This window comes from Vitis riparia, chromosome 7 (assembly GCF_004353265.1).
Source record: "Vitis riparia cultivar Riparia Gloire de Montpellier isolate 1030 chromosome 7, EGFV_Vit.rip_1.0, whole genome shotgun sequence".
Lineage (NCBI taxonomy): Eukaryota > Viridiplantae > Streptophyta > Magnoliopsida > Vitales > Vitaceae > Vitis > Vitis riparia.
Genome location: NC_048437.1, coordinates 5,689,202 through 5,705,815, shown reverse-complemented (window position 1 = coordinate 5,705,815; position 16,614 = coordinate 5,689,202). Strand labels below are relative to the sequence as shown.

The 16,614-nt window shown below is 38.6% G+C and overlaps 1 protein-coding gene and 1 non-coding gene across 2 annotated transcripts; one reads left to right on the top strand and one right to left on the bottom strand.

Annotated features, from left to right (window-relative positions):
- The first annotated feature begins 6,148 nt into the window (after positions 1-6,148).
- LOC117919194 (growth-regulating factor 1) lies at positions 6,149-9,899 on the top strand. Its single transcript, XM_034836315.1, has 4 exons — positions 6,149-6,828; positions 7,403-7,627; positions 8,056-8,410; positions 8,801-9,899. The coding sequence occupies exons 1-4, from the start codon at positions 6,426-6,428 to the stop codon at positions 9,609-9,611; spliced, it is 1,794 nt and encodes a 597-aa protein (XP_034692206.1). The 5' UTR covers positions 6,149-6,425; the 3' UTR covers positions 9,612-9,899.
- A 3,425-nt stretch (positions 9,900-13,324) lies between these two features.
- Positions 13,325-13,450, bottom strand: LOC117919493. The gene has a single exon (XR_004652089.1). It is a non-coding gene; the product is annotated as a small nucleolar RNA snoR126 (small nucleolar RNA).
- Positions 13,451-16,614: the final 3,164 nt, after the last annotated feature.

Here is a 16,614-nt window from a genome sequence, read left to right as displayed (position 1 = left end):
CATTTTTTTTTCTTTCTTTTTATGTAATAAAGAGTGGCATTATAGTTCTTGCATGCTTTGTGGTACATGCTCAGAGTATGGTTTTATGAATTTCTGTGCGGTTTCATGACATGACTCCGCATTAATATGCACTTCAGTGGTTTATAAATTCATATGATGCCCGACGATCGTTCAAATCGAAATGAAATGCAAGCTTTTTTTCAGAGGGTAGGGACAATAGGACAAACAAGCATGTAAATTTTTGAACTGGGGTTGTCAAATCTTGGACATGCATGTATTTCAAATTTTCAATCCACTTGCAAAGCTGTCATGATTATTTCATGAAGTGGAGATCATTTACTAAGGCACAGACCCATCTGTTCCAAAGGAGGGAAAAATGAAAATGACTTGACTTCTTTTTTTGGTTTGCAATTGGAATTGCACACACACTTGAGAGGAGATAACCAACCCAGAATGCCAAAGAGCCGAAAACAATACCATCCAGCTAGCCCAGGGACGACTCTAGTGAAGAAGGACACTTATGCATGCTAAAAAATAAAGGCAGGAATAAAAACATAACCCGTAAGTTGTTTGCCACGTGTTACAGCACGGGCATGACTGAATTCAGTCTTTAATTCCCGTAACAAATGAGCAGTGTCGCGTGGGAAAATAAACTATACATACTCACAGAACCATTAAACAAGCTCAGGCTCCAAGAAATTCAATTCTTAATTATACATGGAGCAGAGTTTATTGAATGGGTGGAATGGTCCCATTGGATTTTATATTTCCTGTAAAACTACTGGAAATATTGAGCAGCATGGTAGTATATGCAAGTCAGAAAATTATTTAACCATAGTGGCATTAATGTTTTCTCTGTCTTGCTTGCTTGCTTGCCGCATTTCCCCCTGTCTGGACCGCTCATATTTGATAATTCATTTGGAATAAGCTGTTTTTTTTGCTCTCTTCATTCAAATGGTGGTTCAACCTAGAATTCAGCCAATCCCACTTTTGTTGGACGATACTCCAGAACGACTGAGTTGTTTGGAAAATGAACTTAATGATCTAGACAAACCGTAATGAATTAATGATAAGGACACAAAAAAACTTTTTGAAAGGACTATTAACACCGAATATCCCCTAAACAAGGACTCAATCTGCTTGTGATTTGATCGTTTCCGTGCCTCGCCAATTTAAGATAGACGACCTTGGAGCTGGTACTCAATGCTTCTAATTAACTTGGCTGCTTTTAGACTGGGGGCAAAATTACTGAATCTTCTAAAAGCCTTTTGCCTATATTCTGAACTGTTAACTGTAGCCACAGCTGATCATTGTCCCATATGGTTTCCGGAAAAAGTTGACACTCTGGTGATGTTTGTGTTTGGGGAGAGAGACCCACGAACTGTGCGACATGAGATGACATATATGTACACAAATGTAATAAGTGCCACTGAGACAAGCACCAATGTGGCATGAATACATGTACGTCTTGTAGAAAACTTGATTTAATTCTTCAACAGCCTCCGCACTTTAATATTGTAGTGCACCCACCCTCTTTAATTTTATCATATTTTTGTATCCATGCATTTTGAAGGCAACAAGAATTCTTACCAAGTATATACACAGATCAGAAAATGTGTTTGGTGAAAGTGTTCAGCTATTGGGGCACTATTCTGTTGACATAAGTATCACACTACGTAGGACTTTTTCTTTCATGGCCATCTACCGGCTTATGGAGTCTGATCGATGACTAATAGTATACTGCCTACCCTTCTTTGCCACCTTCTATTTACAATAAAGTAGAAATTAATTTGTTCTGTCATCAAAAATGGCAGTTTCATTTTCATTATCAGAACACAGGTAAATGAATCATGGCCATGTAATAAATAAATTTTTTTATGTTGTTGGGCATTTAATATTAGTTACATTAGCTAATACGATATTATCATGACTAACATCATAGTATATCTCGTATTGGCAAAGGTCAGTGAATCAAATCCCATGTTTATGTTGTTGGCCTGGCATTTAATATTAGCGAAACTAAAGATGTTTTTGAGATAGGACCCCTCTATTTTGGTTGCATATTCATGTAGTATATAATACAAGAAAGACAGAATTTCAAAAGTTTGGCAGCTGCTTTATATTATTTTATGCATCCAAAAATCAAATACCATATGTTTTCCGTCAGAAAAAATGAGTTGTCAAGCATCTAGGGGAGATACAGAGACAGCCCACTTTAATGGTAGGTTTTCACTATTCATTGATTGATGTTCGATGGGCTTGTGGACAGTTAATTCCAGGTTTTTTGGGCCCTTATTTAATAGGTCCGTCCAAATATCATGCACAGGACATTGAGTCATACTGGGAAACATTGGTCAAAGGGGATGTCCATATTGTTTCATAGGTAATACTATTTTAAGGTTCATGACTCTCATCATACCCAATGTATAAATCCATGGGAGCATTTCTCATTGAGTCAGCCACATGACTCCAAGGAAAGCCCGTCCTATCGCATTTTCCCCCAGGGTTGGGTTTAATTGATGAGCTGAGAGTGGTCCCCTGTGTTGGACCAGGGTCAGCCCTTGAGCACATTTTAGCCAAGTCCAGTGGAGCACTACATCTCTACATGTAACTCAATGAACCCCTTCCAGACACACGTAACTCCATGGGGCCCATAATAATAATAATAGAAATGTGACATGGAAATTAAAAAACACACACACATATCAGCTGAGAAAGACAACAGCATCAGAGTTCCATATTTGAAACTACCCAAATCATTGTTAATCCAAATTAGTGAAATTCTAAAATCTAATGATGAGAGAGAGAGAGAGAGAGAGAGAAAAGGATATAAGGGTTAAAATCTTTGGGGAAAAAGAGGAAAACATGTGTAAAATTTCCCATATTAAAATTGAGGATAGATGCTGCTCCCTTTTGAGAAGAAGCTCTGATCAGCAATCCCTTTCTCAAAGTCACGCACGCCTATCCCTCCATGGGGGTTTTTACTTTCCTATATAACCATTTCTCGATATTATTTTTGTTTGTTCATGTTTCTATGGTGGGAGTTGGAACCTTCCATTTGTTACGAGTCTCACGACCAAACAAAAGTGTTAAAAGGGTGACCTTAAAGGCAAAGTGGCAAACCCATTACTTTTATGGCTTCTAATTATAAAAATAGCAAAATATCCTTTAGAAAATTAGGTCACGTGGGCAGGAGCTGGACCCCCACATACCCACGACACCCATGAAAGTGAACTTTTAAATTACAAACTCACAAGTTTAATAAAATGACCCAAATACCCTCAAGTTTTATCTGTTTTCACATGCTACCCTTCTCCCAATGAAAAATGCTATCCTGTTTCTTCCACTCTCTTTTTCTGGTGAGAGCTGGTTTAAGAGTCAATCGACAGCCCACCAAGCATTGACCACTGTGGAAGCAACCCTTAATCATTTCCCACTTCACAAGTTCTTAGTGCTTGTTAATTGAAATTTCTTTGCATTAAGTGACTATAAATTTCTTTGGGTAGGGCATTAAACCTAAAAAAACAACAGAAAAGAAAAAAAAATTTAATGCACATTTATTAGGGTAGGATTGATAGGAAAGGCGCATTATATAGGTGGTGTGCCTAAGCACTAGAGCCTAGTTTTGGTTTTCCACGCCCGACCAAGTCACGGCCTCTCTTGTCTTTTCATTTATTATAAAAGAAGATGGTCTTAATCAGATAAAAGCCATTAATTATTACTTAATAACAAAAAGTTAAAAGAAGCCCCGTTAGATTTCAAGTGGGCGTGAAATCATGTTGCCAAAAGGTTGAAAGGGTGTTTAATTTTTAATGATGGTTTTAGAATTTATTCAGCCCAAATTAATAGAAATTAATTGATAAAATATCAAGGAGAACAAAAAGATTTAATTTAAATTAGTTTAGATTAAAAGAAAAAAAAAACTCAGACTCAATTAGAGTTCAAGTCTTGGTCACGCTCCAAGCCAATTTCTCCATGCACGACCCTTTCTGTTCTTATGTAAAACTTTACGGACACCTCCAAAGGACTTTTTCCCATTAAGACTTCAGTTTAATTTGAACTTAAAAACGGGACAAAGCTCACAGCTAATTCAAACTCAAAAAGCCGACCATTTCAACCGCTTGCTGCATGTTTGCAACCTGTCTCAAATGTACCACTGCTTTTTTTTTTTTCTTTAACTGAAAGTCTCAGCTGGCCCCATTGCTAAAATATATCAAACTATTCAATTAAAAAAATTTGGTAAAATTCTGCCCAGAGGGTTTAATATCTTGAAATTATTTTTGTGTTTTTGTAAAAAATTAAATAATAATAATAATAATAATAATAATAATAATAATAAAAGAAGTGTGGATCGGTGTAACGAGGCATGTAGAGAAAGAGGCGGAGGAGGTGGGAGAAGAAGAGCATCTGAACTCAAACTTAGCGAGGCGTCACGTGGCAGTACACATATTTGCATGCAGCCACACGCCATTGGGTGCGGCCTGGTAAGTGGTGAGTTACAACTTACAAGTTACAGATAAGACCGAATACGTAACCGCTAGCGGACCATTCTCAGAGTTGTTTAGCGTCCGGACAAATTGTAATTAAAGTCCTTTGTAGACACTCCACTTATGGACTAATTTTCTTGTAATTACATGTATACCCCTGTCATTTCCCGAATTGACTTCAAATATCTTTTTCCAAAAATATCACTTGAATTGTAGGTGTTTTTAGCTTCATTTTCTCGTGAGAATTTACCATTTTTATGCCATGTAAGGTGTCAATGTTAATACTCATACATAATCTCATTTTACTTTCACCCCCTTCCAACCTTGTGATGTAATAATCCAATTCATTCACTTTTTTTTTTTTCTATTTCCAACCTCTTTTATATATAAATGTGTACAATTTTTCCAAGTATTAAATTTTTAATAGAATTTTTTGTGCACATTATTTGAAATTTATAAATTAAAATTAGCAATAAACTTTAGAATTTAAGTGAAAGTAACTTTAAATGTTTTAATATCAAAATTTTGAAGATCTTATCAATGATAATATTAGAAAAAGAATAAGGGTATTGTTGCAAAAAATCGTATCTACACGATAAAACATTTTGTTATATATTTTAGAAATGAAGTCGTCATCTTTTTCAATACTTATTTGATTTCAAAGCAATAAAGTTTTTAAACGTTGTGATGAATTTGATAAATAAAGTTTAGACAGAAAAGAGAAAAAAAGGATGAAAGAGAAAATCAACGAATATAAATTATCGTGTCAACAATATCAATAAGTTGAAAAGGTGCAATAGCCAAAAAAATTAAGTACAACAATTTCTTTTTATTTAAACATCAACCTTATGGCAAAGATTGCATTAATCTTTTTATGCTAAACAATTTAGAAGTATGGTTTATTGTGATTTGTAGGTCGAATTTCTAGTTCGAACTAATTTTTAATGGAGGGCAAACACAGAGTGGAGTGGAGTGGAGTAGACCATAGGTGGTGTGGCTTAAGCCATACAAGCAGGGTGGCATCTAGCACCCATAACCATAAGGACGCAATAGTGCTCAGAGCTTGGTGCAGGCAACCATGGCCTAGCCGTACATTACCCGCCGGGCATGCTATTGATAAAAATCAAAGGTAATTGATAAGTTTCTATTGTTAAGAATAGCAAAAATATTAATTTGAATTTTTTAAAAATATTTATTCTTTGATGAGAAGACTTTTTTCAGTCTCCACAAAAAATTTAAAAATAAAAGGCCTTTGCATTTTTACAATTAGTCAATTAGACAGCATCAAATCTAATTTAGAAATTTTTTTTATCTTAATTGAAAATTGATAAAGAATTATTGGTTATGGAATTCGTAAATAGGAAGAATTATGGGGAAAAATAGAAATAAAAAGTAATTGAATTTCCATTCGTAGGGGAATTGGATTTCCCATTAGGGTCAGGGAGATTTTAGTAAAAGAAAAGGGGAATGGCCCTCGAGAAATTGGAAATGGGAAAAAAGAGAGAAAAAAATGATCACCGCCATAGAGGGAGATATTTGGAAATTGAGTGTGTGTGCAGATGTAACTGAAAAATTTCTTGGGCTGGTATAAAACATGGATAAATTTGTGGAAGCATGTCCGAGATGTGGAGTAGAGAGATAGTTTTGGTTTTGGTACAAGCCTTGTCTACTCCTCAGTTTCAAGTTTCAACTCGCTTTCTTTCTTTCTTGCTTGCTTTCTCTCTCTCCAATTATTTATTTTTTGCTCTCAAAGCCCACTGCTTTAAAATCATCCCTACCCTCGCCTTAAGATGCGCCTCCTTCTCTTTCTTCAAGCTCGTGGAGTGACTCTCTGAAGCGCTCTCTCTCTCTCTCTCTCTCTCACTCAGTTACTCTCTCTCTCTGTTGCTTGTGATAAACTCATGCTTTCTGGGGGTTGTGCACATTGGTCTCTTAGGGATGGATTTTGGTCTGGTGGGTCTGGAGGGTTTGGTGGGGCCAGAAGATGTGGCTCCTTCTCAGGTAGCAGAGACTGAGACCAAGCAAATGGGTCTTGGATCTGGGTTGGGCAAGCAGGAGAGATCTGGGTCTCTTCAGGATGACTGGGCGGACTCTAAAATGGCGAGAACTGATGATTTCGGGGCCTCAATAACAATGTCGCTCCAGCACGGGACTTCCTTGCTGAGATCTAATTCGCTGCTCTCCGATGATGGTGGTGCACAGCAGCACATGCTGAGCTTCTCTTCACCCAAATCAGAAATGTCCTTTCTCGGCAAAGATGGCAGATTGGTGGACAGGGGCGCAAAAACCACTGCCTTTCCTTACTATCAACCCACACCTTCTGCGTATAATAGAAATGCAGGTATATCTGGGGAAGCATAGAATGAGAACTTCTTTTGTATTTTGGTCTAAAACTAGCCCCCACTACCTCTCTTTTTTTCTTTCTCTACATCATTTTTGGGTCTATTTGTTATGTGCCTTCTGTTTGATCTTTGATTTTGTGACATGGGTTTTGGGTGTTGAGAGCCTGAGGTGGAAGAAATGCTTGCGGATGTTGTTGTGTGGCTTTACTTTCCTGTAATGGGTGGAGGGTCTTTTCATGGGCATTTAGTGGAAATCTTTGTTTTTGAGTTTTGTCAAGCAAAAGTCAAATATTTTCGCCTCTTAAAAACCTGGGTTTGCTCTTCTGGTTTTGGTGAATTTTCCACAACCCAGATTAATAGAAACAAAAAGGGCAAGAGCGAGAAATAGTAGGAAACTCACCAGAAGCTACACTCTTGATTGGCAGTCATGTCTGTCCCATCTCCCCCGTTGTCACTTGCTTCTGTTCATTTTCCTTTTTCCTTTCTTCTTTTAGCTGTCAAAGTTGGAATTGTAATGATTCAAGTGGCTTCCTTGAATATTTCAAGTAAGTTATCTTCTTTCTCATGTTTCAGGTTTTGGCTCTGGAAGCTTAAATACAAGCATGCATGGGGCTTTTGCTGGGGTTAGAGGGCCGTTCACTCCATCTCAGTGGATTGAGCTGGAACACCAGGCCTTGATCTATAAGTACATCACAGCAAATGTGCCTGTTCCATCCAATTTGCTCATCCCCATCAGAAAATCCCTCAATCCATTCGGATTGTCGGGCTCGTCTTCCACCTCCTTGGCTCACAATTCACGTAAGCTCCTTCTCTACTTTGAAACTGGGGCACCGGGAAGGATATGATTTCCGTACACATTACATGGATGACTGGTTATTGCTAGTTCCTTTTTAATTTTAACTTTCAACTTTAGCTGGGTATAGGAATTATTTGCTGCTGGCCCTGGTATCTCTGACTTGGTTTTGAATTTTTAGAAACCGATGTGTGGGTGCAATCTTAGTTAATTTCCCCTGGCGATATGCTACTTCCACTTTTATGCATTTATGTGTAGGTTTTTCTGTAGTAATCTCAGAGTTTCCTGTTCAGTTTTTGGTAGAAAGGTTTATCCTAATCCCGGATATTTACTAATAACCGTAAGGCATAATGCGTTTGGTGTAAAATACATCGTCTTTCCCCCCCTTTGCTGATTTCTGTCTTTTTTTTTTTTTTTGGCTTCAACTGTGTAGTGAGTTGGGGCTCTTTTCACCTGGGTTTCTCCGGAAACACTGACCCTGAGCCTGGGAGGTGTCGTCGAACGGATGGGAAGAAATGGCGGTGCTCAAGAGACGCCGTTGCTGATCAGAAATACTGTGAAAGGCACATAAACAGGGGTCGCCATCGTTCAAGAAAGCCTGTGGAAGGCCAGACTGGCCATGCCGTCTCTGGACCCACTAATTCGAAGGTGGTGCCGATGCCTTCCACCATGTCAGCATCGGTAATGTCCAGCGGCGGTGCATCCAACAGCCTTGCTATTGCACAGAATCAGTTCAAGAGCTTGCAGCCTGTTGCTGCCAATCCTTCTGCAGACACCCTCGTCAACAGGTTAAAAATGCACTTCATGCATTTGAAATTCTTTACCTGTTTACTTCTCATTATCCCTTTTGGGTTTTATAAGATTGATGATACTATGCATCCTTCTACTCTTCCTTTTTCTTTACTTTAAAGTAGACCCCATTATTTCATCTTTACTTTGGTGATAGCGACTAGTCCTTGTAGTTGAAACTTGAGATTCCTTCTCTAGGAGGATTTCATTATATATGTTATGTTTCCCGTTTCTTTGCATTGAGGCTTTGTGTAGAAAGTATGCTTAGTTATAGAAGGATTTTCTCATTGATACTTGTTAATTTAGCTTTCCTCTTTATAGTGTTTGTTCCTTTTCACTATTTTACTTTTTCTTAAGGTTGTACTGATCAAGGAGCATGTATGTGGCAGATTGCAAGAGCCCCAGGGCCTCTCCATGATTTCCCCCACTATCGACCTCAAATCTAGAGACACCCCATTTTCCATTTCTAAGCTACCTATCCCATTTGAAGAATCCCCTCAATCAGAATTTGGATTTGTCTCCTCAGACTCCCTCCTGAATCCTTCTGAAAGGGGCTCCTACATGAATTCTAGAAATTATACTCCTTTTCTGGACTTCAGTGACCAAGAAACCCAAGACCAACATCCATTTCGCCAATTCATTGATGACTGGCCCAAGGACCAATCAAATCGTTCGGACATTGCCTGGCCTGAAGAACTAAAATCAGACTGGACCCAGCTCTCAATATCAATCCCTATGAGCTCCTCAGACTTTTCGTCATCCTCATCCTCACCCACACAAGAGAAACTTGCCTTCTCGCCACTGAGGCTATCTCGTGAGCTTGATCCAGTCCAAATGGGTTTGGGGGTGAGTAGTGACCTCAGTGCACCAACCCAAAAGCAGACCAACTGGATACCCATCTCTTGGGGATCATCAATGGGGGGTCCTCTAGGGGAAGTCTTGACTACCTCTGCTAACAACATGGGAGCCTGCAAGAACTCATCAGCCCTTAACCTCATGACTGAAGGATGGGATGGAAGCCCTCAAGTAGGATCTTCTCCCACAGGGGTGTTGCAGAAGGCTACTTTTGGTTCACTCTCAAACAGCAGTTCAGGTAGCAGCCCAACAACTGAAAACAAAAAGATCCATGAGAGGGCTAGCCATTGTGAGGACATGCTCGGTTCCACCCTTGCAACTTCATCCTCTATTCCATCCTTGTAATAAAGCATATGGACCAAAGCCAGAAGAGATGAAGCTGATGGGAGAAAAAGTCAGTGAGGTTGGAGAGAGTAGATGGAAGAAGAGGCTGGAGGAGTTTGGAGCAAGTCATTTTATGTCTTTAATTTCTTTCTCTTTAGCTTATGGTTTGCAATGTTTACAAAGTAGGGATTGGGGCTGATTCCAAATGAATGCTATCTTGTTGGCCATTTTGACTTGGGTGGATCAGCGGATATCTATAGTTTTATGAATTAAAAGTAATTTATGTTATTTCCAATGTCCCCTTCTTGAGCTTTTTGGTGTTTTGGCATTTACATGCTCCACAGTTTGCTTATTCACCCAGCTACATACTCCAATCATTGAGAAGTGTTAGCCAGTGCCATCCATATAGTCCAAATTCCACCAGGGAAGCACATATGTTAATAATAGGGGTTGTGAATCTCCATGTATGGAGGGTGGGTATGGTGCAGGGAAAACCCAAAAACAGTTGGGACAAAGGCTGGTCAATGATGATGATGAAAATTTCAACATGATAAATCTTGGAAAGTACATAATGACACCATATATATTGTTTGGGTTTGGAGCCCCCACCCAACTCTTGCTTCCTCAACTGGTGGGACCACTTCCAAAATACACATAATGAGTCTTGGTGGTTGGGGGTGGAGTTCCCTGGACTCCAGACAGGAGGCACTCCTGCGACCTAACTACCCAGCACACCCTCTACTGGATGCAGTGATTGTGAGGGTGCGCATTGGCCATGGACCAGGCCCAGCCTGGGCCAACCACTGAAGGGATAATTCTACTGTGCCAGGTCCAAGCCCTTACCTTGCTTCACCCCATTCTTGGTACAGGAATATCCATGGACTTAAATTTGAACTTTTTCTGCCACTTTGTTAGGTTTACGGAGGCCTGTAGTTTGACCTTGTCTTGAGACGGAAATACTAGAGTCATCTCATGCAATTTGAGTTTTGGATGCCAACCCAGCATCAAATTCACTGGGCCTAGAAGTTCCAGGGGGGAACCAGCTTTCTAGGCCTATTTGTTTTGATCAATGTCATCTCTTGCGTAAAGCATGGGTAGGTAGTAGTGGACCTATGAATTTAAGCTGCGGCCAAACCACGGACATGTTAACGTGGAGGAGGCCAGCGAAATAACTCCATCCAGGAAAGAGCAAACTACATTAAGCACCCCAATCTACTCAACATCAACCACACTCGCGCATTCAATCTGTGTAGAACAACCAGAGAAGCCATTCACCACCTGAACTAACACATTATTTTAAAATAATAATAATAACAATATCCATTAATCTTATTTTATCAATAACCATTTCATTGGAGCAGAGTAATATTATCCATTTCGCCTCTTGTACATGTAACAGAAGGCATCTAGCCTAGCGCAACTTGGGCTAGACAAATCATGAAAACAAATCATTATTTTAAAGATCTAAATTACTCACCAAAGGTGTAGGTGCCTGCTCTCCTCTGTACTTGATATTTCCTCTGCACATCACTTCATCAATCTGCCTTTCCAATACTTGTTTCCTGCGCCAGGGGCCTTCCATTGGAAATAAAAAATAAAAAATTCTCCCCAAAAATAGTCAGAGACTTGCATACATCACTGTTACACCCACCTGGTTGTTTTGGTACGAGGTGGCAACTATTGGGAACAACCCTCTGAACGATGGTGATCCTTTGAGTTGAGGTGGACATGAACATCTTTCAAGATCGGTAACCATTCTGTTCCTGGGATATAATCCAATCTCTGGTCTGATGTATCTTGCTATATTGACCATTCCCAAAGCATATTCGGTATTCCTCATGTGAAAACCTATAAAAAAATATTTCACCTTTTCTGGTTCCGCTGACGAAGGTTTGCCCGACTAAATTCATCTGGTTTCAACCCTGTCCCAAGTCCCAACCCTATGCATTGCTAGCTTCAGTTCTCTCGTCACGTCCTGGTGTCCATTGTACCTTCCAGCAGCACACTCTATAGCCAAGTTGAAAAAATGAAATGGAATTTTTTGACAAATTCATCAAGGTCTAACCCCTATGCTCTTGACTCCATCCAGAAAAAGCTTGCCCGAAATTCAATGATCCTACTCTCATTCGCCAAAACCACCGTCCTCTTGATTGCCTCAACTTGACTGTCTCCACTTGTAGCCTTAACAGTGCCACTAATAGCTTGTAGCGAATAGTGTGAGTGTGACTGAGAGGTCAAATAGAGTTTAGGCAAAAAATAATCCATTTAAAATAAAAATCCAGAAAGAAAGTTGATATAACAAAATGATTCAATTTAGTGTGTTTCAATCACGAGAACATCTATGTCACATAATCATAATTGGTAATTATGATTATAATTTTTTTTTAAATGGTTCAAATATAGTGACTAACTATAATTTAACATCACAAATTTATTATATTATATATATATATATATTTAAAAATAATAAATGAAATTAAATAATTGATCACATATCATATGATTTTTTTAAGTGTGATTTTTAGACCTTTTAATTTTTTTCTAATTTTTTGTTTTTAATCATTTCCAAAAGTTTTGATATTTTTAATTTTAATAAAAATATTTTGGCTTCATTTTGTTAAAAAATTTGGTATATTTTTCCAAAAAATTGTTCATATTCGATGGATATCATATTCAATGGGCTTGAATATGAACAAATTTTAAGAGAACTATGCTAATTTTTTTAACAAAATTACTTCAAAATATTTTTATATGAAATTAAAAATATCAAAAGTTTCGAAAATAATTAATAACAAAAATTTATAACAAGATTAAAAGGTTCAAAAATTGCACTTAAAAAACATTATATGAGATATAACTAATCATTTAATTTTAAATATAATAAATTTATTTTCTAAAAAAGAAATTTAAAATATTTAAAATAAAAGAATAAAATTTAAAATTAATTAAAATATTTCAAATAAAACGAACAAAATTTTATATATTTTAAGTGAAGTTGAAAACGTGACGTGGATACTCATGTGAATTAACTTATCATGTTTTTCGTAAAATGGATTGTTTTTGGTCAAAACTCGGTCAAATGTTTTCTGTGACGAGATGCGGGATCAACCCTAGTACGTCCATGTGAGAGGCTGAGGTATCAAAGACCAACTGTAGGGAGGGTTGGGTTTTGTCGAGGTTCAGGCCTACTAATATTCACCGCAGATGCACACTGCTCAGAGGCATCCAACGCAAGTTGAAATTTGCGCTAAAACGTAGGTTATAACGCTAATCTCCAATAGCCAAGAGGGGCTTAGCGTACTCTAAGATCACCTTGCACCCAGTTAAGCAGATTCCGTGTGTCAGTTTTACAGTGTGTGTTCTAACAGTACTCGATTCAATAGAATCACCCAAGCCCCCAGGCTAAAACCCTGCAATCAGGAATCAGCAGCCCAAGCGCCCAGCCCCAAGCCTAACGGCGGCCCCACACACATTCCAACCTCATCGCCATCTTCGATTTGCAGAAAACATACAGATTCAGCACTCCTTCCATTAGACTGCTAATCCAGTTTTAGCTTTCCTAACCTGTAACATAGGAAAATACCCTTCTGTGGTGAAAAGACAAATGAAAATTTATTGCATTGATCGTATTCAGCACGAGGAATCATCGCAAAAGCATCGCCAAACCCTAACCTTCACCCGTTCTCGTTCTTTGAAGTTTCGATACAAGTAATTCAAAAAATTATAGAAAAAACGAGGCTCAGACACGCACAAATGCAGTCATCAGAAAGCCGTATACGTTCGACAAACGAACGTACACTCGCTTTTGGTCTCATGAAATTCTAATCAGAATCGAGAAATGATTTCTGTCATCACTGCCTCATGATATTTTGTCAAAATCAGGAAAAAAAAAAATGTAAAATGTCGAAGAAAAAATTTCACAATAAAAGGAAAACAATAAATAGAGATTTTCCAGTGGAAGCGCTAGAGGCCGAAGACTATAGATGTGGCTTTCCTCTGTTCGGGGATTCACAGAGAGAGCAGTCGCGCTACACAGGCGAAACCCTAACCCTAGATCTGTGTCCTTTAAAAGAGATCTTGGATTGGACGCAGCATCAGGGCCTCCAACAGCCTGATTTTGAAAAGCATTGGGCGGGGCTTCTTGGGCCTCGAATTGTCAACGTGGCCCACTGCGCGACTGTCGGCAAAGCCCAATTTGAAAAAGGGCAGATTATCAATTATTTATTTATTTATTTTGAAAATATAAATAAAAATTATTCTAAAATTATCCCAAAAAAGGGCAGATTTTATTTTCTCATTTTACATAAAATCTTTAAAGTGGTAAAAATCTGATTTATTTTCTCTTGAGGAAAATTGGATAATTTTTACTTCCACGTTTCCCATACTTGTCCTCTCAAAAGATTGCCTTAACCTTATCTCAAGGCTGGCCAATTGAAATGCTTCAGATTGTAAAAAATCAGCAAGTTTTTTGTGCACACCATCATTAAAATGTCCATTTTCACAACCCAATAATTCTCATCTTCTTATCTTCAACAGCATCTTTTCTTACAAATGACTCAAAACACTTGTAATATTTTGAAAGGTGATTGGTTGCATTCTTCCTCGCCAACCTTGAATCTCCATGTTGAAGTTGACAAATAACTCGACAGGGTCAGGGTCATGCTTGGAAAATACAAAAACATCGTTTTCCTTGTCAACAATCCTTTTGATTTCAAACACTCGTATCATTATCCTGCCCACCAACCCATCGTCTATTTGTCCCAAACGAAATGCTATTGTCACAAAGTTCTGAACCCCCTCAGTTTCTTAGAACTGCAACCCCTTTTGAGATTTCGTGAAACATTAGCTTCTGAACTGATCAAAATTAATGGGTTATTAATACAAGGAACAAACTCCTGGGGTGGTTGCCCAAGAATCCTTCAAAATGGCCAAGAAAGTGCATGTATTTTCTCCTACAACCAGCGGAAATGGGATTTTGGGGTTGGTTCTCTTATCAAGTAAGAGTCATGGAGACGTTCACATTCACTTTATTAGTTATCAAATATGTCATCCACTTCACCAACCGAAGAATATGCAATGAATTCGTCAAACCCATTAAATTGCTGCGCTCTGCACAGCTGGGCTCCCAGGAACTTGGTCTTTTTCTTTTCTTGCTTCATTTTCTTCGTTAATTTTCAATCCCTTAAATTCGTATGAGAGCAACATCAGCTTCTTCCTCACGATTTACTTGCTTGACACCTAAAGGTCTTTGCGGTTGGAGGGCGTGTAGTGTATGAAAACAGCCTTATAACCCTTCCTACCCATACATCTTTGTTGATCACAACACCAAAAATGAGTCACAGGAAGGTTCGTTCCCAAGGCAGCGTGCCCTTCTCATGGGAGGACAGTCCCGGAGTTTCCAAGGCTGCCCACCAGGAGTGCCCTGCCAATATAGGAATCTATGCCCTTAACCTACCCCTACCCCCACCCCCACCCCCACCCCCATCACTACCACCATCAAATTCACCTCCTCAGGTCTCTATTCAACACGTGAAGATCCCTCTTCCTCCATGCCCAGATCAACCTCCGCTTAGAAGAACTTCGTCAAAGGGCCTTTGGGGGCAGGAGGAGGACCCTTTTCTCGCAGCCTACAAGGAATGCACCAAAAGTGTTGAAAGTGCTAAGAAGCCTAAAGAAAGTAAGAAAGGATTTGGGTTTGGAAGAAGGAATTGCAAGTTTACATTTTCATGCAAGCATTCATGCGAGGTTGAGGACGACAGTTGGATGAGGCTTACTCATCTTCCCCCAATTCCCAAAGTGAGAGCAAAGGTTCGGGGGTTGAGGTGAGGCTGAGAGACAGCAGTCTACCCAGTGTAAGGAGGATGAAGCAGTGCTCTGGTACTCATCATCTTTTTTCAAATATTCTAACTTATATGAATGTAAAGATGATTCCTATAAGGAAGTTTCAGTTTAATTTTTGTAATTTTGTCTGAATTTGATGGGATTGTGCTCTCCGTTTTTCTTGGTGGCTTCCACATTGGGTTTGTCATCCAGTGTTACACTTCTGGTATCTGATTTTACTTCAAGCAACAACTTACAACTCACAAGAGATTGCAGATTAATCTGTTTGAATTTCTTTCACCTGATTAACTTGGTCATGCCTTGTTTACATATTTGTTTTCTTTATCAATTAGATAAATAAGATTCCCCATGTATTTATTGTATCAAACACAGTTTTTTTTTTCTTCCTCTTTTGCATCAATTCTGTTTGAGGACTTGCTGAGAATTGTTCTAGATGAGCATTAGGTCCATAATGCATGAGATATTAAAAAAAAGGAAAGATTTGATCTGAAGTGGTTATGAAAAGTGGGGCATTTTGGTTTGAATTTAGTTGTTCGTTTAAAAGGGCGTCATTGGAGATAATATTTTAGGGGAAATGCTCCAGTAGGTGCACTGGAATGTAGGATTAGTGTGCTCCATTTTGAAGTGTTGCTTTCTTGGAACAGGAATTTGCTAAGGGGATGATGGCAAGAGCTTTTAAAAATAATGTCAGTCATTGAACATAGTAGGACTGAAATTTGAACTGCTGATCGGCATAGCTGACCAAACTAACCTAATTAGTTTGCACGTTGTGTCCTTGTGGGTATGACAGAAGGTTCAATAAAGGAAAGAAAACACACGGTTATGAGGCAGGGCAGCTCTTTTCTCTATTGCGTTAATAACAAAATATAATTAAACCCTGATCAACCCATGGTTTTAGCACACATCTACTTGTTGATTCTTCCTTTAATCTTGTAGCTAACAATAATTCCAACATTTCTGTTCTTATCAGCTTTGTTTTTCTCTCTAGTCTGCCACTGAAAAAAAAGGAAAAGAAAAGAAGGCGCCGTAATCTGTGCGTTGATAAAACTCATAAAAGAGTGGATGCTTAAAACAGGGGAAGAGGCTAATCATGATTGTAACCGTACATTCACTTTCTGTGCCTTATTCATTGCAATTGAATGACTAATTGTATCACCAGTACTGCACAGTTGTGTCCTTTTCC

Coding starts and splice junctions, on each gene's coding strand:
- LOC117919194 (XM_034836315.1), top strand. CDS start 6,426: ATGGATTTTGGTCTGGTGGGTCTGGAGGGTTTGGTGGGGCCAGAAGAT. Junction 6,829..7,402: donor TGCGTATAATAGAAATGCAG/GTATATCTGGGG, acceptor CTCATGTTTCAG/GTTTTGGCTCTGGAAGCTTA. Junction 8,411..8,800: donor GCAGACACCCTCGTCAACAG/GTTAAAAATGCA, acceptor TGTATGTGGCAG/ATTGCAAGAGCCCCAGGGCC.